The sequence below is a fragment of the Eutrigla gurnardus genome (assembly GCF_963514095.1).
Source record: "Eutrigla gurnardus genome assembly, chromosome: 13".
In the NCBI taxonomy this organism is placed as follows: domain Eukaryota; kingdom Metazoa; phylum Chordata; class Actinopteri; order Perciformes; family Triglidae; genus Eutrigla; species Eutrigla gurnardus.
The window spans coordinates 11925330-11946045 of NC_139936.1; the positions used below are offsets into that span (position 1 = coordinate 11925330).

At 44.0% G+C, this 20716-nt stretch overlaps 3 protein-coding genes and 1 long non-coding RNA gene across 4 annotated transcripts; all 4 read left to right on the forward strand.

Annotated features, from left to right (window-relative positions):
• The first annotated feature begins 155 nt into the window (after positions 1-155).
• On the forward strand, positions 156-5554 carry LOC311022851. Its single transcript, XR_014598149.1, has 4 exons — positions 156-268; positions 2021-2210; positions 4721-5250; positions 5523-5554. It is a non-coding gene; the product is annotated as an uncharacterized lncRNA (long non-coding RNA).
• A 24-nt stretch (positions 5555-5578) lies between these two features.
• On the forward strand, positions 5579-9656 carry nim1ka (NIM1 serine/threonine protein kinase a). Its single transcript, XM_084024422.1, has 5 exons — positions 5579-5896; positions 6103-6215; positions 7203-7324; positions 7477-7623; positions 8161-9656. The coding sequence occupies exons 1-5, from the start codon at positions 5586-5588 to the stop codon at positions 8917-8919; spliced, it is 1452 nt and encodes a 483-aa protein (XP_083880548.1). The 5' UTR covers positions 5579-5585; the 3' UTR covers positions 8920-9656.
• Positions 9657-9934: 278 nt separating this feature from the next.
• On the forward strand, positions 9935-15560 carry creb3l3l (cAMP responsive element binding protein 3-like 3 like). Its single transcript, XM_084025363.1, has 10 exons — positions 9935-10062; positions 11268-11408; positions 11586-11979; positions 12190-12299; positions 12474-12566; positions 12844-12950; positions 13229-13297; positions 13387-13471; positions 13565-13658; positions 13864-15560. The coding sequence occupies exons 2-10, from the start codon at positions 11268-11270 to the stop codon at positions 14271-14273; spliced, it is 1503 nt and encodes a 500-aa protein (XP_083881489.1). The 5' UTR covers positions 9935-10062; the 3' UTR covers positions 14274-15560.
• Positions 15561-17973: 2413 nt separating this feature from the next.
• gadd45ga (growth arrest and DNA-damage-inducible, gamma a) lies at positions 17974-19629 on the forward strand. Its single transcript, XM_084024940.1, has 4 exons — positions 17974-18108; positions 18218-18319; positions 18432-18642; positions 18804-19629. The coding sequence occupies exons 1-4, from the start codon at positions 18056-18058 to the stop codon at positions 18915-18917; spliced, it is 480 nt and encodes a 159-aa protein (XP_083881066.1). The 5' UTR covers positions 17974-18055; the 3' UTR covers positions 18918-19629.
• The last annotated feature ends 1087 nt before the right edge of the window (positions 19630-20716 follow it).

Genomic DNA, 20716 nt, shown 5'->3' on the forward strand with positions numbered 1-20716 from the left:
CTGTGGACAGCTCCCGTGGTACTGAACTAAAGCGATCCTGCGGCTCCGAAGCTGTAATTTCTTGGCTGCTGATTGGACGAGAGATCCACGCCCGCCGCCCATTGGTCGTCTCGCCTGCCAGACAAGCGGATTTCCTTCACAACAGACCGAACCGAGGCAAGCAGTTGCTGCGGAACACCCGGAGAACGACGTTTTGACAGCGAGGGCCGGTAAAAAAAAAAGCACAAAAAGAGAGAAGCCGGCTGGAAACCCGAAGAGATCCACCCAAGTAAGAGACTTTCGCAGATGTAACACGCCTGGTGTTGTTGTGTTGACGGGATTATGGAGAGAAACGCGCCGGCTCGTAGGGAACAACGGCCTTACTGCTGCAGAGAAGAGGTGTTAACTGTTGACTGTCATTGAACACCGATAGACAAATCGCTTAATTCATGGTTTATTTACGCGAAAGCCGGCTTGTGTTTGTGTTATTCGCAAAGAAAAGTCACACACACAAAACATAAGGCGACTCGGCGGTATAGCATGACATTTCTGTGAAGGTGGTCGAGCTCTATCATATGGACAATCATTTATTTGTTTCATAATGTCGTAAATTGTAGTCCTATCGATTGTAGTCCCAAATTAAATTGTCAACGAGTCAAGATCGTAGTCGTTGAATTGGGCGCGTCACTTCTGAAAAGGATAAACAGCGCATCACCTGGCAATTGAGCCCACAGCTGTGAGGAACCACCGTGACTGATCTGGTTCACTGTACGGGGATCAGACAAACAGTGGAAGAGCTCAGCTGGGACACCTGTTGCACCCTGATGGGGATTTATCCGTCTAAATGATGACGTATGCATCATAACTCAGCAGCCCATTAGGGGTAGATTGACTGCCTTTTATAGGGGTTATGCACACTGACTGATTTATTTGCATGTACTGTCAGTGTTGGCTGATCAGAGATTTTAATGACTCAGCAGCAGGATTCGGATGTCACAATTGCATTCCCCTTCTTCTTCTTTTTAAATTGAGCTTTAAGAATGCTCAATATTGTCTCTTTTACTTTATTTCAAAACGAAGGTGATCCTCTCTCCTCAGCAAAGACCTGGATTAAAAAAAATAAACAGTGTTTCCATATTTTTAAGTAAAAATATCACTTTTTGGGGGGTCTGTTTACTTCTGCCTGAAAGAAACGTGTTCTTGATTTGTATTCTTTTGATGGCCAGTCTGTCAGAATACATGAAACATGGTGCTTCATGTGTCCTTTCTTTGATGCAAACCTCTTTGAAACAGAGACTTAAATGCAAACTCAGGTGGCTCTTTAAAGCAAGGGGAAATAATCGACCAAAAAGATTTGAACCGTCAGATGCAGGATTTAAAGTGTCACGGTTGTCTGTCATGGATAAGGGATTTAGAGGTCTGTCTGCTTTTCTTTGTCTTTTTCAAATGTGACATATTTGCCCATAGATTCCAGAGGGGCCTGCCTCTCTGTTCCTAGGGCCCGTCGTCCTCATTGTCACAGCCCTTTCACTGTTTGAGCTCTTTATTCTCATCAGCCGAGCGTCTCAATTAACACACTAGGGAGCTCCGTGCATACGCATTTACACGAGTGTGCTTGTAGTAAGGGTGTGTGTGTGTGTGTGTGTGTGTGTGTGTGTGTGTGTGTGTGTGTGTGTGTGTGTGTGTGTGTGTGTGTGTGTGTGTGTGTGTGTGTGTGTGAGTGCGTGTGCGTGCGTCGTCTTTTGTGTCTGAATGCATAACGGCAGTGAAATGGGATACAAGCACACGGTGGAATGAGAGAGCGGACGTGAAGTGAACCAGAGCAAGGTAAGGGGCTTGTGACTGTCTGGTGAGTAGGGACCTTACTTGGCAACATAGATAACGTTTGCTGACTAAGGGCTTTTCTGTTCGCTGACTCATGAACCTGTTTGTTGTAGACAGTGTACTGTATTAATCGAGTGAGGTTTTGAATGGTAATTCGAACTTGAAACGTCCGTGTTTGGCGAACTGAATCGTCTATACTTTTACGTCACTTAACCAGGGTCAGGTGGCAGCAGGCTAAGCAAGGACCCTCGACCCCCGGCAACAATTTCCCAGCTCCTTTTTGGGGATCCCGGGGTGTTCCCAGGCCAGATGAGGTGTATCATCTCTGGAGCCTGTTCTGGGTATACCCTGGGGTCTCCTACCAGTTGGACGCGCCTGGAAAAAAAAACTCCAAAGGAAGCCTCAAGGTGAGCCCAGCCATCCTATGCAGGAAATTCAGTCAATCGCATGTCAGGCACTAACCAAACTTCATGAGCGTAGATGCTTTTTCATAAATTGCAGAATTCTTCTACAAACACCCCTTTGAAATTCCTTGTTTTTAAAATATGTTTTAAGTATTATAAACAGGGACAAATAAGCAGCTATTTTATGAAGCCAGTTAATCATGGACACTATGATAAAAAAAAGTATGATATGATACACAAGGTTTCTTTTTCTTCTACTGGCGTCGTCTCGTGCTCCGTCCGTATACGTGTGTTGGCGTGAGCATAAATCCATCAGTCTGCTCATGCACATAATTAACACGGGTACTCCGAGGCTCAATGCAGCTCTGTATAACCGTAAACATGGCACCGTGTGCTCCCTTCCTTGACTCTCGGTGCCGGTTAATGCCTAATCCTCAGCATGAAAAAAAGACAAACACAAACACACTCGGCCAGCGTCCATCACCAAGCAACCATGGTTGCTCTGCTATCCAGTGGAAACAAAGCACAAACCAATCTGGGTCACTAACTAAAACTTGTCCACTTAATGGAATTAAGTAGACCCAGATTTTAAAATGACTATTCTAAAGAGTGTGTGTCGCCTCCTCTTAAAGAGATTTCAGTAAGAGGATTGATAGAATGATATATTGGATGGCGATATTTTCCCTGTCAGTTTGTGTGCCGTGTTTTCCGGAAGCCTTAGCGGCAGGGGATCGTTAAGGCCAAGTGGGAACACCTGAGCCTGGAGTTCCCAGTCATAAAGCCCTGGCTGCCCTGCTGTCTCCTTCGCTGGCCGTGTCCGAGATCACTCATTCACTATGCCATACTCTCTAAGGACTATAAAGGGAGCTCTGCTGTTAAATGAAAAGCACTTTCAAACTCTGTGCTGTTAATTACATCAGTAGTGTTGGACAATTAAAATGTGCAAGATCAATGGTGGCTGGGGGACCATCCATAGAAAAAATTGACATTTGTCCGTCATAAATACATATTGTAAGCTCATTTGTTATGAGTAAGCAGTGATGCCACGTATATGACTTGGGCTTTTATTGTGAAATGTAAGAATGAAATATGCTGGTGTTGTCAGTGTGGCAATTGGTATATTTTTCTCAATTAATCAGTACTTTGGGGCCGTCTGTGTTCTGAGAGCTCCACTCACATTAAATGTATTATTTAATTAATTAGAACTAATGTCTCTCTACTCGTCCGTTTGTCATTTTTCCTTCCGCCTAATGCATGATTGTACATCATGCTCGATTAGAGACCATTAATTCTCACTAAACATTCAAGCTCACTATAGAAGACTAGTGAGTAGTGAGTGATTTCTCATCTCCAGCCACCTTTTTTTTCAGTTTGGTGTTAGTATGTTGCTTTAGATGATTTTTTGTCTTTGAGAAAATGTAAGCACTTAAGACGGAAAGGGACTGATGTGAAACAGCAAATGGGGGTCTGATAAGATGTCTGACATTGTAGCGGATTATATTCCAAGACATATTAAGCAGGCATTAAAAAATCAACTATTTACATCTTGAAATTAAAAAATTCTAATTTGTGATGATGGTTTTGTACCCAAACTCTGTCCCCATTGTTGTTGTCCTTTTTATTTTCATATATAAAAGACTGGTGCTGTATTTGGGTCTTGTTGCTTTGTGCTGCTAAGTGGAAACCTCTCCTCTCTTAGCAAGTCCTTTTAAGCTGCCTGAGATCAATGCTTAGATATTCATGACTGACGGCAGGAAGGTGTTTGAAGGCTTGGAGACCGTAGGCTTCACAAAAGAGAACTGCTTTGATTTAATAGCGAGGCTTTAATATAGATTCATTCATCTTGACATAGAGATGGATGAGAGAACACCATCCAAAGCACCGTGTTACACTAAGTTAACCATTTCTGCACCTGCCTCATACTTTCCTATCCTGTCAATGACACCTGGCTCCAAACCCAATCGTTCCTTGCGGAGATAGTTTAATACAGTTGGGCTTTTCCTAGGTTTTGTTGACGACAAAAATATGGAATATTGCCTGTTATTTTTTTGAAATGCATATTTAGACAGTGTGTTCAAATTCTGACTGTGGCAACATTAAATACTACGAAGGATGTAGATTGTACATTTCTTTTTCCTCCCCTGGGACATTGTTAGAGCTTTGTTTTCTGAGCAGCATGCAGTTATCACCTGATTACAAATGAATGCACGTATGCTGTATGCGCATGCACACATGTTTGAAGGGGACTCGAGCACAGAATTAAGTAAGAATTACACATCACATTACTCAAGCAGATACTGCACGTGCACGTGAGTTTACATGTGTACATAAACTCATTAACATGTAGGGTTTTTACACAGAAGCCAATAAAATAAAATTGCCAATAAGGGTTAATGCTGTGAGAAAGATTCTCATAGGAAAAAACAATACAATGGTTTAAAATGAATTATTAGACCATTTAAAAAGGAAAGTTAATCTACATTATTTTTTGTATGTCTTGTGCTTCATTCCAGATTCTCTAACTAAACACACCATGGCTGCACCCTGACACTATCATCTGTTCAACCTCTTTTCCTCCAACCTCCCCCCAGTCCGGCTCCTCTTCCCTCCTCCTCAACCAGAGGCCTATTTATACCCTGGAGACTCAAAGGAGCCCATTAAAGCTCCGCAGACCTCTTCAGCAAGAGACAACAGTGAGCATGAATCTGATCTGCAGCACCTCAGCGCCTTCCCTCTGACGGCTGCGCAAAAGGAAAACTAATGCTCCAACTACTGCAAATTCTTGAAATCCAACAAGACTATAACTGCATCAAACTAATATTCCGTCGTGGAGAGGACAGTTGGCAGCTGCATCAGATTTAGGAAAGTGTGGATGCAGCATGCGTTTGGGTCGACAAACTGGAGTTTCTCTCCTATTTCTTTGAGATACAGGAGAACACGCAATCATAGCATTTGTTTATTCACTCGGTTGTCTAAATAGCTATGAGATTTTCTCAAAGGACACTGAAAGTCTTTACCTTCCAAATGGCTCACACATCTGAAGGTAAGTCATGGTCTTTGTCCCAGTTGAATTTGCTCTATATCAACTTCTACGATGGATCTATGAGAGTAGAGTACTTATTAATTGTATGCGTCTGCTAGCTATTTTGCAAATCCATGCATTGTAAATCTGATATGATGATGATACTTCTTGTGATCATGCATTATTTTTAAATGTAATTTAAATTCTTAAAGGGTAGATTTTAAAAGGCATAACATAGATCAAAGTGCAATGAGCTACAAAAATAATGTCTTTCTTTCTTATTGGGCATCCAGTCCCCGTCCACTCTCAGCCATGAGCTAAGCCCATGCTAAACCCCCCTGGGAATCCCTTGCAGGATGACTGCTGTCTGCCCCTTTGAGAGTAGCCCAGAAGGTGCTGAAGCTGGGGCCGGGACAGCGGGCTCTAGGGGGCCGGGGGCAGCCGGCAACGGCGGGAGCATCTCAGTCTCTGGGGCAGAGACCGGGGAGTCGAATGGAGGCTCCGTCGGAGGTTCTGTTGGAAGCGCAGCCGTGGTCACCGGTGGCCAGAGGTACGCACGCTGGAGCCGCCAGGACAGCTCCGACATCAACACAGACGATGAGGGAGCAACTATCCGCCGCCTCACTCCGCTGGAGAGGCTCAACCTGGACATGTGTCAGGATGAAAGGTTGGAGTCAAGAGTTGAAGCAGTCATTTTATCGGTCCTTTTATTTTTATTTGTTGCCATATTTTAGAAATACAAATTAATGTTTTCCATTTGCTTTTTTTTTTTAAATAGCAGGTTGTGACATTTCACTATGGTGGTGCTTCTGTATTATACAGTTCATAAACGATATTTAGTGTCACATTGTCTGTTATGTAATGTGGTCACAGGGTGGTCCGTGAGCTAACGGTCGGCAGAAGAATTGGCTTCTATAAAATTCGAGGGGAGATTGGCTGTGGAAATTTCTCCCATGTCAAGCTAGGAATTCATGCCCTCACCAAAGGTAAGAAAGTTCCATAAGTGGAATGCAGCTGTGAAAACACAGTGCACTCAAGTACAGGGATACATCTATTGAAGAATGGCAATTCTTAGACTATAACGCAAATCTTTATTTTGGGGGGCTGGCTACTGAATATCCATCAATAAAAGTCTCAACACATCCATTTTTAATGATGAGAGTCTTGGGTAAGCTCCCATTCGCTCTCTGCCCTGGATTGCATTCAATTTGAGTAGTCATTTTTGCTGATGAGCTGTTTCTGTCGATGGGCCTGCAACACTAACAAGTGTGTCCTTATGTAGCAATTCACCAACAAGGTGATGTGTGCCTGGCCAGGAAGGCTGATTCAGCCACGAAGAGACAGACTGTCTGCTGCCCTTGAACAGATGGATTGATTAGAGATCTCCAGTTTCCTTAGCGACGGCTAAAATTGCTGCATGCCTCATCAAAGGCTAAAAGAGAGGGAAGAGGATGAGTGTGTGGTTGTGTTTGTGTGCGCTTTTTATTTCTCAGGTTAATGTACTTTCTCCACGTGTGTGTGTGTGCGTGTCTGTGTGTGTGTGTGTGTGTGTGTGTGTGGTATCATTTGGTCCTTGGTCAAACAATATGAGCTGCGATGCATTTTGAATGCTCCTATTGAAGGTTATGTCACACCTGAATGGGAGCTTAATACCAGCCTGAATAATGCATACTGATGCACAATCAGATATCTCAACACCATTTTGCCACCGAAGAACTTTTCTGTATTCAGTTACATGAGGTCAACGTCTCTTTGCGAACCATTTAACAGAATACAATACGGATATCAGTTGTTTGGTTTTGATACATGGAAAGTATTTTGATCTTGCTTGCTGGCTGGAACCAGGCCATTTATATACGTTTTTATCAGAAAAGTGGGAATATTTCATTTTTCCCTATCACATGGCAAATTAAATGCCGTTGTAAAGCATTGTAGTGATCATTGACCATAATCTTGTCCCATGGTATCACCAGACAAAGTGGCCATAAAGATCCTAGACAAAACCAAACTGGATCAGAAGACCCAGAGGCTGTTGTCCAGAGAGATCTCAAGCATGGAGAAACTACACCATCCCAACATCATACGCCTCTATGAGGTTTGACTCGTATACATTCTCGTATCCATTTGCATGTGAGCTTCATCCGTTCCCAAGTGGATTCCTCAATGATCACTACATCCAGCCCAACATCTGATATACTTCTTAGTGATGCCCTCTGTCACTCAGGTCATCCTTTTTCCTTTTTTTAGGTGGTGGAGACGTTGTCACGGTTACACCTGGTGATGGAGTACGCAGGGGGAGGGGAGCTCTACACCAAGATCACTACAGAGGGGAAACTTTCTGACACAGACAGCAGGATCGTCTTTGCTCAGATCCTCTCAGCTGTTAAACACATGGTTAGTACATATAGGTCTATACTCAGGCGGCATGTTCAAGTAAAAATAATAGAAACTAAATCTCAATCTGAATGTAACCTTTTATTAAATGTAATTTCAATCTTAAAAGTCAAGTAACTGCGACCATTAAGACGTCAACCTGCGTTGTCTGCTATATGTTGATAATGGAACGCGTTTTCAGCTTGAGTATCATCTAGCATCTGCTGCTGCAATGGCCTGGCTTAACCATGGGGGAGAGAAATTTGGTCACACCATTGTAAAACCTAATTTCTGTCATTTTACTTGACAATGTCTCATTCCAGAAATCATGACCCGGTTACTCAAGATAATCCACAGTGTCATGCAGGAGGAATTTTATTTAAACATTAGTTCTGATAACTATTTTTGATTTTGGGGCGAACTGTCCCTTAAAGTTACATCTACTCCCTCTACCCCATTAAAAAATCCTATGTGTAAATCTTTGGAAATTTCCACATCACACTTTACGTGGAAGTAGGTGTCACTTACGTGATGCAGTCTCTGCTTGTTCTCCCACAGCATGAAAACAACATCATCCACCGTGACCTGAAGGCTGAAAATGTCTTCTACACCAGCAACTCTTGTGTCAAGGTGGGGGACTTTGGCTTTAGCACACTGAGCCGCCGCAGCGAGACTCTCAACACGTTCTGCGGCTCTCCGCCTTATGCAGCGCCTGAGCTCTTTCGGGATGAGCACTATGTTGGCATTTTTGTAGACATCTGGGCCCTGGGGGTGATGCTGTTCTTCATGGTGACATGCACCATGCCATTCAGGGCAGACACCGTGGCAAAACTGAAGCGCTGTATCCTGGAGGGGGCCTACACCTTGCCCTCGTGGGTGCCAGAGGCTTGCCAGAGGCTGATCAGGGGAATCCTCCAACCCATACCATGTGACCGCTGTACAGTGGAGCAGATGATGGGCTGCGAGTGGCTGCTCCCTGTGAACTTCCCACGTGCCATGGAGCCCTTTAACCTAGACCCATCCTGCCTAGCAGAGAGCGATCAGTCTGAACTCGGGGAGGAAGAGATGGAGGTAAAAGCAGCACTAGAGACACTAGGAATCACCGCCGAACACATCCTCAACAACCAGGGGAAAGACTGCAGAAGCTCCATCACAGGAGTGTATAGGATCCTGCTCCACCGCGTTCACAAGAAACGGGCCGTTGACAGTGTGCCTGCAGTCAAGAAGGTAGCCGGGCCAACCCCGACAAGTAAAAAGGAACGCCTTAAAGTGTACCGTAGTTTAAGGCACACGTCTAAACTCTGTGTGATTCTGTGACTGAATGCTCAACAAATGAATGGGTTATAGCCTGGGATGACATTGCATGTATTTTATTAGAAAGAAAAAAAGTGCTTCTCAGTCATGTTAGTCTCTGTGAGAAAGTTGCTGCCGGGGAATCATTATCGTCTCCCTTTTTGACAGGGACCTGTAATTAGAAATGTTATGAAATATAATTGATCTAAGTAAATATAATGAGATGGCATACACAACTTTTTATTTGGATCCAGATATGTTAAGCCACTCCTCTAACACCAATAAACCCTATGAGAAATCAATGTAGCATACATAAGGAAAGGAGTTAGAAATCCATGACATCAGGCTGCGGTGACAAAGTGGTGAAACATGCAGTCCGAACATGAAATATGGTGTCTTTAATATTTGATTTTCTTCGATGCCTTAGCTTTCTATCACGTTGTGAAATCAGTGAGACTGGTTTCATTATACTCCTTAATGTTTTTGATTACATGAATAGAGGGTTCACATATTGCATTACGTGGTAAATCTCTATGAGATGTTCCTGCTGTTAGACTGAGCAACCCGAACGACCTCACTCTATTTTTTAGAAAGAAAAATAATAATGATATGATAAAAATCATTACACGTCAACATGGATGTCATTAAACTACAAATACCAACCACCGAAGTTATTCGTTTTTCATGTGGCAAAATCAATTTTCAGCAGTATCAACTCATTTATTTCAGAAATGTGGTTTATTGTCTGATACCATGTCCATGCTCATGTGTTGATTAAAATAAATTAAAAATGTAAATGTATCAGACCTTTTTATTATATATTTGTTGAAGCTTGTGATGTTTTGGTGTTTTATCGTTTCAACACTAACACTTTAGGTGCATTGACTGTTATTTATTTACCATGTGTTTAGCACTTATTATACAGAATGCATGCTCTTAACGTGGTAAGTAACTGGATACTACACTTCCCAGAATCACACGAGAAGGCCACGTACTAACATCCGCCTTGACGTGATGACGCATTTTTTGCCTTGTTGGAAGGTAGTTTCAGGAGGAAGCGCTGAAAAAACGCTAGACGAGCAGCACCGAAGAAACGCTGATTGGAGAAAACAGGAAGACACACGGACAGACTCACTCGAATGGTGTTTTATATCCTGGCATTGAACGGTAAGGACAAGAATGTCGACGTTAACTGTGTTTTATTTCTGTCAGTTTGTTAATGTCACGAGGGACCACGCCCTCTTCGTAATGGCAAGGTTTTTGAGCTAAAGCTAGCGCTAGCCGGTTCGTCGATGGTGGCCTAAGACGTTTCCTTATCTCTGCCATTGGAGTTGTATAATGCCTTGTTTTCTGCTCGCGAATCAAATTGCTCGTATGTGTTTACTGCGTATACGTTAAGTAGGTCGTTTCGCTTGTGATTTGTGTTACATGGCTATGCTGCAAGGCAATGCTGTTTTTTTTCTTCCCCGAGACAACAAAGACACACTATATCCGGACCGGTTTTATTTTCTTTTTTTGCATCGTCAAGCAATGCAGTATGGAAATAGTCGTGTCCTGGAGTTAACTATGTGCTCTAGGTCTTATTTGTTTTGACTACTTGCTGTTGTATTCACATCTCGTGACAAAGGCGTGTAGGGGCGGGGCACGATAAAGGATGAGGTCATGGTGCGAGCGTGGCAATGACGCAATATGGAGCCGTTGACATAGCGCTTTAGCCGTGACGTGTTGTTCACTCATTGAGGTGGAAATACAGCTGTCATACTTGAGGGCCAACCCTTAAATATTATGTTTGCTGAACCGCTCACAGTCAAAACAGTGTCCACGTGGAGATCAGGCACTCAGAGCGGAAGCGTGGGGACCATCCCTCTATTTACTGTACATTTCTGACACGCATTGACTTGTAACAGGGTCATTGTAATACTGCCACACATTCTATAGCAGGGTTATTTTAATGGGATTTGTCTCAATACTTTAATTTGAGTTGTAAAATGTTATGATTTTTTTTTATTTGGTAGTCAAGAATATAGAGGCAGTTAACATTCTGTTAGTTTGTTGAATTTATTCAGAAAATTGTTTGTTTTGTCTGATCAATGGTCAAATCGGGAAAACAGAAAAGTGGTTATAACCATCAACAACCATTTTTCTGTCACATACCCGTCTAAAAGAATCGTTTTTATTTTCAGTACTACCCAACTGTTTGTAGCCTAAGAGAATAATACATGCCATTGAAGCTGTACCACAAAATTGCAAAACCCATTCCCAGACGACATTTAGTCTGACATCACACTTGTAGTACTATAACAATATAATACGAACATAGATACAGTTGCTAATCCAAATGCTGTGTGCTACATGCTGCTGTGTTGCTGCAGATGTCAGTCACTGAGGGACTTCCAGACATGGACGGAACAGACCTCCTAGGGCTGCTGTTCCACGATGGAGTGGATGGATCCACTGGGCCTCTCTTTCCTGATGGGAATGGCCTCATTGAGTCCTGGCTGTCAGAGCAAGATGTAAGACTCTATTCAGAGAAAAAAAATAAAACCTTTGGATGAAGTTGGTTAGATGTTCAAGACAATACTTACCCACATTGTTCCTCTTTTTTTTTGGATGATGCAAAATGCTGCTGTTGTGTATCAAGCTCTATGTAGTCTTGACATGTTAGCTAACACCCTTATTTTTTCTCTTAGATGCTGACAGGAATGGATACTGAAGACTTTCTGTCCAGCTTGTTAGAAGGAGAGTACAACGTGGAGCCTCTTGGCCCCTCTCATTCTCCCTTGGGCAGCGACAGTGGAATTTCTGATGACAGCAGCACTGGGGTTGGAAACAACAACCTTCTGGGAAGCCCAAGTCCTCAGGGCAGTGATAGTGACGTTGTGCCTAGTCCCAGCTACTCCCAGCCCAGCCCTGTGCACTCGGAGCCTGCTCTGACCCCTGGAGAGGTGCAGACAGAGAGCCGGGAGATTTTGACAGTCCAGGCGGATCACAGCTACTCTCTGCTGCAGAGTGGAAGCATGGACATGGATGTCCTGCAGAGTGTGAGGGCAGAGAAGCCAGATACTGATGTCTTCATTGATCTGGGTATGTGTAGTCCAAGAACTCTTTGATTCTGATGTCAATTATAAGTTATAAAGGCTTATTTGTATTTTGTAACTTAGCCACTCAATCCCTTGATTGTATACTTACATGGATTTATTGCACAGCCTGTGAGAGTGATTCTGAATGCATAATATACGTAATCAACAAATGGGGTAAGTTACAAAACATAACCACGTATTTGTCTTGTGTCAGATGACTTGGAGAGTGAGGAAATAGAGGAGGACATCACAGACGAGCTGCCCTGCACTTTGGACATAGAGGACTTCACACAGGGTTCAACTCAAGCCAACACAACAGACATGGTCAGTTTCCCCCACTTTTCCTCATTTCAGCGGGTCTTTTGGGTCAGACCGAACGAGCCTGAACATTTCAGTTTAATATACCTAATTTATGTTTGTCACATGGTTGTTGAGTTGATTCTTTGCAACTGGTACCATTTTGTACAATTAATTAAAATCTTTGTGTCTCCCTTTTAGTTCCAGTTTAAAGAGATTGTGCTCACTGAGGAGGAGAAGAGGCTTTTGGGGAAAGAGGGAGCAACTATTCCCACACACATGCCTCTCACAAAGGTAATTTATGCTGAAATTGTTGTATTTCCAGGAGCATTTCTGTTGCAATTACTGTACAATTATCCTGATCTGTATAGCCTTTTGACCACATGTGAATGTTTTTGTCTTATATCTTGGTATGATAGCTATTTAGTATTCCATTTTTTTTTTTATTCATAATAGAGGTATATGAATTGAGTGGATTTTCTGTTTGGTCACAGCTGCTCCAGGCGGTTTCGATATGCGTTGTCATCTGTCATGTCAACATTGTGGTGAAAGCCTTCTCTCTGTGTAACAGGCAGAGGAGAGGACCTTGAAGAGGGTCAGGAGGAAGATCCGCAACAAGCAGTCTGCTCAGGAGAGCCGCAAGAAGAAGAAGGTGTATGTTGATGGTCTGGAAAACAGGTGAGAGAAAAAATGTATTTATTCTATTAAACATAGATACAGAAATTTTGGAACTCTCTGAACTAAACTAAACTGTATTTCTGCTCAAAAAACGACTAAAACAAACAAATTACTAGTTAACATATTAATGACTGAACTAGTTTTTGCAGCCCTGCAGTCATTAGATGTTTTTCTAATAACGCAATATTTCATATATTTTATTTAATTTTCATGGTTGTTCAAAAAGTCGATGCACTTTTGGATAATTATTGTAATTTCCGAATCAATGTCTGCGACAGGGTTGCCATTTGCACTGCACACAACCTGGAACTACAGAAGAAAGTGCAGCTGCTTCAGAAACAGAACATGTAAGAACTCTTTGAGATATTGCTTCTGCATGAAAATGTAATGACGTGTCAAAGTATTCAAAGTAAATGTGTTGTCTTGCTTCTTACAGATCATTGATAGAGCAACTGAGGAAGCTACAGACCATGGTGAAGACGTCGACTATGAAGGTCAGCACAACCAGCACTTGTGTTATGGTAAGTGTGTTGACCTTTCTTTCTCTCCTGATTAGTATTACCGTATGAAGTGTCAAGTTATTTACTGACTCTCTCCTTGGGAATGCTCTCCAGGTGTTCTTGCTCTCCTTTTGTCTCATCATCTTCCCATCAGTCAATCCATTTGGCGGAAACAGAGAACAGAAGGAACTCTACACACCCTCCTCCAGTAAGTTATCTCACAATAATAAAATATAACATAATAATAATATAATATATTTCAACTTAGCTTGCCATGCCATGTCTATTTCCAGAATCTGTTGGATTCTTCATCAAGATGTTTTATTTATTTCAGCTATTATGTGTGTGAGATTTCATAAAATCCTTCATTGGCTTAGCTTTGCTAACCCCTTTTTTCCTGTCGATTATTGCAGTCATCTCCCGGACTTTGCGCTCACTGCCACCAGAAAGCACCGATGCCATATCCTACCTTGAGCCCGAAGACGAGGAGCTTCTCTTAGTGCCCCAAGCAGAGGTGGAGAATGTTAAAGCCATCTTCGCCGGCGGTCAGAATAATCACACCCCCGACTACCAGAGGGTGGAGCAGCCCGACTCAGAAACCGGAGTCAACAGCAACTCCTCTGCAGACTTCCCCAGCCCTGCTCAGGCTACAGAGATGAGCAAGCAGGGGCCGGCTGGTGGGGGAGGGGCCTTACAGGAAGGGTCCATCGATGCTGCTGTCGCATCTGCTGTGGCGTATGAGGTCACAGGATCCAATGATAACTGGATAGACCGGAACCCACCGTCTGTCATACTCCAGAAGCACCGCTCAGATGAGATGTAGTATGTGGATCAAAATAACCAGCAGAGGGAGCCATATTCCTAATGTTTTCAGTACCAGAGGGAAGCTTACTTACACAAGGGATGAAGGGAACCTTAATAATCAAGATGTAGGATCAGTCTGTCTGTCTGTCCCTAGTTTTTTTCCCCTCTTAACAGCCTTCTGATTTGCTACTGTTACTATATTTTGCACTTTGTTCTGAGCTCCAGTAGACAAAAAGTACTGGAGAGAGATTAGCATTTTTCCACAGTGTAAACTACCTGAAGAATAGGACATTGCCACGGTAAATTACAAGCTTATGGTGCTGGAGGCCACATTCTGCTCAAGTAGCAGAGATGGTTTTCATGTTTATTGCACAAAGCGGTGCCGATGACCAACATTTGTTGCCACCGCTGCATCAAACTGTCAGTATATTACTTCTAGAAAAGTATTACTTGATGGCGTTATTACTTATCGACAAATTCTCGGGGGAGCTTTGTTTGACTCTAGTCTGTCTGATCACCTCCAGCAGATCTAAACGTTAACGTATGCTGCTCATGAATGACTCCCATATTCAATTATTGTGAAAATAAGTAGTCCAACAGTTTGCACGCCAAACTCGCCAGAAACACCCATTGCATAGTAGAACATAGGCTGCTTGATTAATGTGGTTGTTTGACCACCGTAACGCTTAAGCCATTGCAGGACATTTGGCCATTAGGTAGACTTGTAAAGTTTTTTAGTATTTCCCTTGTAACAAGGGTATCCATGCTCCTTTTAATTTTGGAATGCTTTGTTTTTATGTTGTACAGTAAAGTAAGAAATAATGCTCAACCATCGAATTTGTCATGACCAGCCACCCCAAGTCTACACCTACAATCTCCTGTTTTTTCAACTTTATGGGACAGATATTACCTTTTAAACATGTCTGAAACATTTTCGCACTCTCTGTGCACCCAGTAACGGGTTCGATATATTTGCTCAGTAAACTGTGTTGCAGTAAAATATACTCAAAAATGTAATGACCTGTTCTGTCAGTGAGGCATTTTTGTCATCTTTTGATGTATTTCTTTTGTAACTTGTCAGTAATATACATGGAATCTTAATGGTATTGGAAGTGCTCTGTGTTATAATCGACAGTCTGTAATTTTTAAATGTTGATCATGTTGAACAAATGCACTGACATTTGACACAGTCCAAGAATGAAATGTGAATATGCTTAAATGATTGTAGCTCTTCTGTACATTTGAACACTTTATGTATAGGAACATGTCTGGAAATATATAATAAACTTTTTATATATCTGAACAACTGGCTTTGACTGGTGTTATTGAAGAAGTTATAAGAAGAATAACGGTCCTAAATTGTACAACTTGTCCAACTTGAGGAGGCTGTTGACTATAAGACTTGCATTGAAATGTGAAATGTGAAGGAGACGAACTGTTTCTCATGATTTTCCTGGGAACTTTTCTCATGTATGATAGTTAAAAATGCTCTTCTCTGCTTCAACAATCTTTATCCAAAAAGTCTTCTTTAAGCAGTCCAGAGACATTTTATTGACATTTTCACAGACAAGTAAACCATAGTCTAGAACTGTTTACCACAGCTTTTGACCATCACAGTTCTTGGAAGTCATTTGCCTTACTCAAGTTCATGTTGGTTGGCTGTTTCCAATGTATCCTCTATTGGGACTTTCACAGCCTGGGATTCCCCCCCATCCTCTCCCCCAAAACTGCTTACTGCAATAACAACTGCAAAGACCCAACATCAAAACAGGAGGGAAGGCGTTTTCAATGCATGGAACATATAGCCTATGCTACTTTAATTTCTGTACATTCAAACTGTTTGTTCAAAGATTGGTTGCTTTTATCATTCACACATTTTTGTATTACCCCATTAATCACATGCAACGTTTGTCTGACCTTAGCACAAACAACAGATGGCAGGGAAATGACACAGGCTACTGCGTGGTGATTCACGAGTGTGGGGTCGGAATCAGGAATCATGAGTCATGGGGTTTTATTCAACATGTCGAGTCTAGTTGTCCAGTAAGGGAAAGGTCACGCTCTGAATGACCAGCAGGTGGCGGTGGCGGTCCAGATGTCTGACAATGAGCAGCTGTAGCTCCAGTTCTCATGTAGGCATCTTTAGCCTGAGATGTCAGATAGGTTTTTTCTTTCACTCACCATTTAAGAAGGAAACAACCTTCAGCAGAGTGAAACATTGCCGCAATTAGGCCTGCTTGTATGTGTGCAAGGCCGTGAACGTCTCAGATGCACTGAATTAACCTCTTCACGTTAAGACCAGCCAGCCGGCGTGCATGACTCGAGCACAGCCTTCGGCGCCTGTCTTTGGAGAGAATGATGTAGAATGTAAACACTAGATAAACTGCTCTGAAAAGACTACTGTCCGCGGCACGTGGCGCTTTTCAGGGGGGGGGGGGGGGGGCTCGCGCGCATCTGTCTGGCGTCTGCCGCGGGGCACTGAATGGAGCGAGGGGGGCAATAAAAGAAAGCGGGGCGCACGCGAGACTCACACATAGGCCCGAGTTAACAAACCCCCCACGGCAGCCTCATGAAAGGACCCGGGGACAGGTGGAGGACGTGAGCATTGTTGTGACACAAAAGTAGCCCCCCCCCCCCCCCCCTCTTCTCGACACGCGTCAAGTCGGAGGCCGACAATTAAGGCCTCCTTTTCACGAGGCGAACAAAAAGCGGCGCGTGCCGGCTACAAGCTGTTGGCCAATCGCTCGTATCGCTATCAAGACATGTCGCCGGTGTTTGGGTCACGACGGTCCTGCAACTTCCGGTTGGGGTGCAGTTGTGTAACCGGTGTCCGGGACGCACGCGCCATGCAGGTGCGCTAATATAACAACAAGCAGTTTATTGAGGGCAAGACTAGAGACACCAGGGGGAAGTTTAGGGCTATTTATAGGCGAACGCAGCAGCGATTCCCCCTCGTCGGGGAAGTCCAATCCTTGTGAGATTGTTCCAGAGTTCATCATAGGAGATATTCATCTCACATCCAATTCCAGATCGCATCTTCCCCCTCCCGCACAACTTTCCTTTTCCTTCCGCTGATCTGCATCGCCGTATCAGACGCAGGTCTGCTGTGTCCGCCGGTTTTGTAACTGCCATGGGAAAACATCAGTTGGTGCTGAACAATTATATAACCAACAGCAAGCACAAGACAGCTTTGCTGTCAGTGGTAAACAACGTGACAAATAAACCATGATCTGCACACGTGATCACCAAACAAACGCATCATTAAACAATTAATGTGGACGCTGAGACATATTCTTCTCTCAAGGTGTGATTTAGCCTACATACTTTGGAAATGTAGGTCAACAAACATGCCAGAATATCACTCAGCCCTGCACGCCGTATTGTGTCAGCACTGCTATCTGCAGGGACTGTGAAAGTCCGCCGTAAACAGGACTTTAAGTTTTTGTTCATTGTGGTGATGCTGGATGTTGACACGGTAAGCAGGAATCGGTCGTGGGCCGGAGTGAGGAGGGGGGAGGGGGGGGGCGAATTTCTTGAAAGTTCCCATCTTGACCCACGTGGGGTTGTCAACACGCGCACCGTAAAGTGTCCGGGGACTTTTGCTTTCCTCCCCGGCTGCGCTGAGCCAATGGTATGAGGCGTGAGCGGAAAAGACCGCCCCTTGCCGAGAAACTACGCTGCTCTACTATAAATCCACCCACAGCCCGGTCTGAGCTCAGAATAACGCAAAGGAGACTAGACTACACAGACAAGCAACGTTTCTGTTCACTGCAGGATCCCGATCGCGCTTGGATTATAACTATGACTCTGGAAGAGATCCGCGGACAAGAGAACACAATGGAAATCGTCGATAGGTAAATATTTTTTCTTTTTTATACGCATGGACGCTTTATAGCCGTTTATTTAAAATAAAATAAAAATGTGCACACAGTGTTCTGATGATGTGTGTTTTTCTTTGTCAAGGGTGCAAAGTGCAGGCGCAGCCCTGGAAGAGCTGCTGGCGGCTGCTAAGAAACAAGACTACCTGACAGTCGGAGTTTACGAATCTGCTAAAGTCATGAATGTGTAAGTATTATGTCACGATTAACCAACATTGTCATTTCATCTACCTTTTTGTTTTAAAATGTTAAGCATACGAATGCACCGATCTGACCAGCGATCATTCTTCCCCCTACAGTGACCCAGACAGCGTGGCGTTCTGCGTCCTCGCCACCGACGAGGAGTACGAGTGCGACATCGCGCTCCAGATCCACTTCACCCTCATCCAGGCTTTCTGCTTCGACAACGACATCAACGTGGTGCGCGTCAACGACATCGAGCGCCTGGCCGACCTCGTGACCGCCGGCGAGACCGGCGAGCCCAAGGACGCGCATTGCATTCTTGTCACGGTACGTTTTTTCCGCCGGGAGCGCCCACTCGGGCAGCCGGTGAATCACGCACGCATCACCGCTCCCTGTCTGCACATTCTTGCACGTGCTGCCAACTTAGTGCAGCCTATATTTGTGTTCCGACTCTAAATGTCTCCTTTTTTGTTGTTGTATTATTGCAGAGCCCCAGTGCAAACCCGTGGAAAGATCCCTCCCTGGACAAGCTCAGTCTGTTCTGCGAGGAGAGCCGCAGCGTGTACGACTGGGTGCCCACCATCACGCTCCCAGAGCGCTGAAGTTGAACCTCCACTAACAATGCTTCACGTGATGATGAAGATGATGGAAGAAAAAAAAAGTCCAAGGAGCTGAGCCTCAGTTGGGAGGCATCGAGCCTTTTCTGCCTCACATGTCTGGATTAAGAGGCGGTGGCTGGAACCCCCCCACCCTGCAAAGAGCACAACCTTCCAGTGCATTCTGGTTCTTGGTTCTGGGTTAACCCACCCAGGGAGGGTTGGAGTTCGGAGGTCAAGTGTGGACTGGACGGGTGGATGTGGATTGGACAGAAAGCCCGATGAACACTGAGAAAGATTTGGAATGTACTGCAGTAGTGCATGAATAGATGATAAGTGGCGACCCAGTTGGTGCCCTAGATAAGGAAGGCATCGGGGGAACTGAGTGGAGAAGGTCACAGAGACTTTGCAAGAAACGGACGTATGAAAGTTCAGAGGCTGGCCTGAATCCCATTTGAGGGGAGCAAGGAGGATGCTGGTCCAGAAGAGGGTGCCTGAAAATGTCTAAATGGACTTTAACCTTTCTTTGCCAGTTCAGCAGTCAGGAATTTCTTGGAATAAGCAAAAAGACTTTGCTTGCAAATCCTGATTTCAGCTGTGACTGAACCTGTGACACATTCAGCGGACTATTATTTTTATTTACTTTCAAACATGCAATATTGATTGAATTGTACTCATTTTTTAATGTTTTGTGAATAAACATTTGAAATCAAACTCATCCTCTCTTGTCAGAAATGTTATTTCTCCTTTTTGCATTAAGCGTCACAGACCATTGGCACCCTGCAAACCTTAGGTCTGCAAAAAAAAGGCAGCAGATCGTGGGAGGATTCGGCAGATTTCACAGATATAGCATCAGGAAGTGCTTCACGACGTCAGTTACCAAGAAGTAAAAGAGTAAAAACGTAGGTGTCTGGCGGGAAGTTGGTTGCGAGAGATAGAGTTGCAATATAATGATGCTTGTGATGTGTGCCCCGGCCTTAAACTGCTCTTAGATCAGCTGTCTTATACAACAGGCTGCACAATCGCTGCAGCCAGAATGGAGGCCGAGGCTGGGGAGCTTTATTTTGTCTTCTGTGCACAGGCAGCCGTGGCAGAGATCTGTGTGTCAGAGGGCCGTGTGCTTAGCTGTGTGGTGTTAATAACCCACCTAAACTTTACTTATCAGAGTTGCATCATTGTCCTCACTTCCGCCTAAATGCATGGACGTTTAGTAGCAAAATAGTGCTTTCTTTTGCAATGCTTTAGACACGTGCACCACACAGCCACGTGCATTCACAAAACAGAAAGTACGCTGGCTTCCGAGCTGGGCTTCAGCAGAAATGGGGTCCTGCACATCATCGGCAGGTGAGGGGAAGTGTTGCGGTCGTCTCTGAGCCGAGGCTGACAGTAAAAGGACGGCCCACATCAAAGAGATGAGCAGACTTCAGAGGAACTCGTCTCAACCTTTTTTTTCTTCTTCTTGGCAGCCCCCCTCGGCCTCCGGCCAACCGCTGGTCATACCCTGCATGTGTGCACACACACACACACACACACACACACATGCACACACACGCAGCCGCAGATCACAGAAAGCACAGGAGGCAGTCCTTCTGTGCTAAGGTTGATCTCAGATATCTGCTCAGCGTTCTAAGAACAGAGGAAGCTTTGCCCAGACAGAATTACAGAAAAAGCTAGTTATAGAGAAACAATGAAGGGGACTTTCCACGTGCATTAATATCTGCACTGGTGAGCATATGGGAGACTCGAGTAAATTGCCATGAAACAAAACTAGTCATCTTACTACACGTGCTGTCAAAACTGCATCT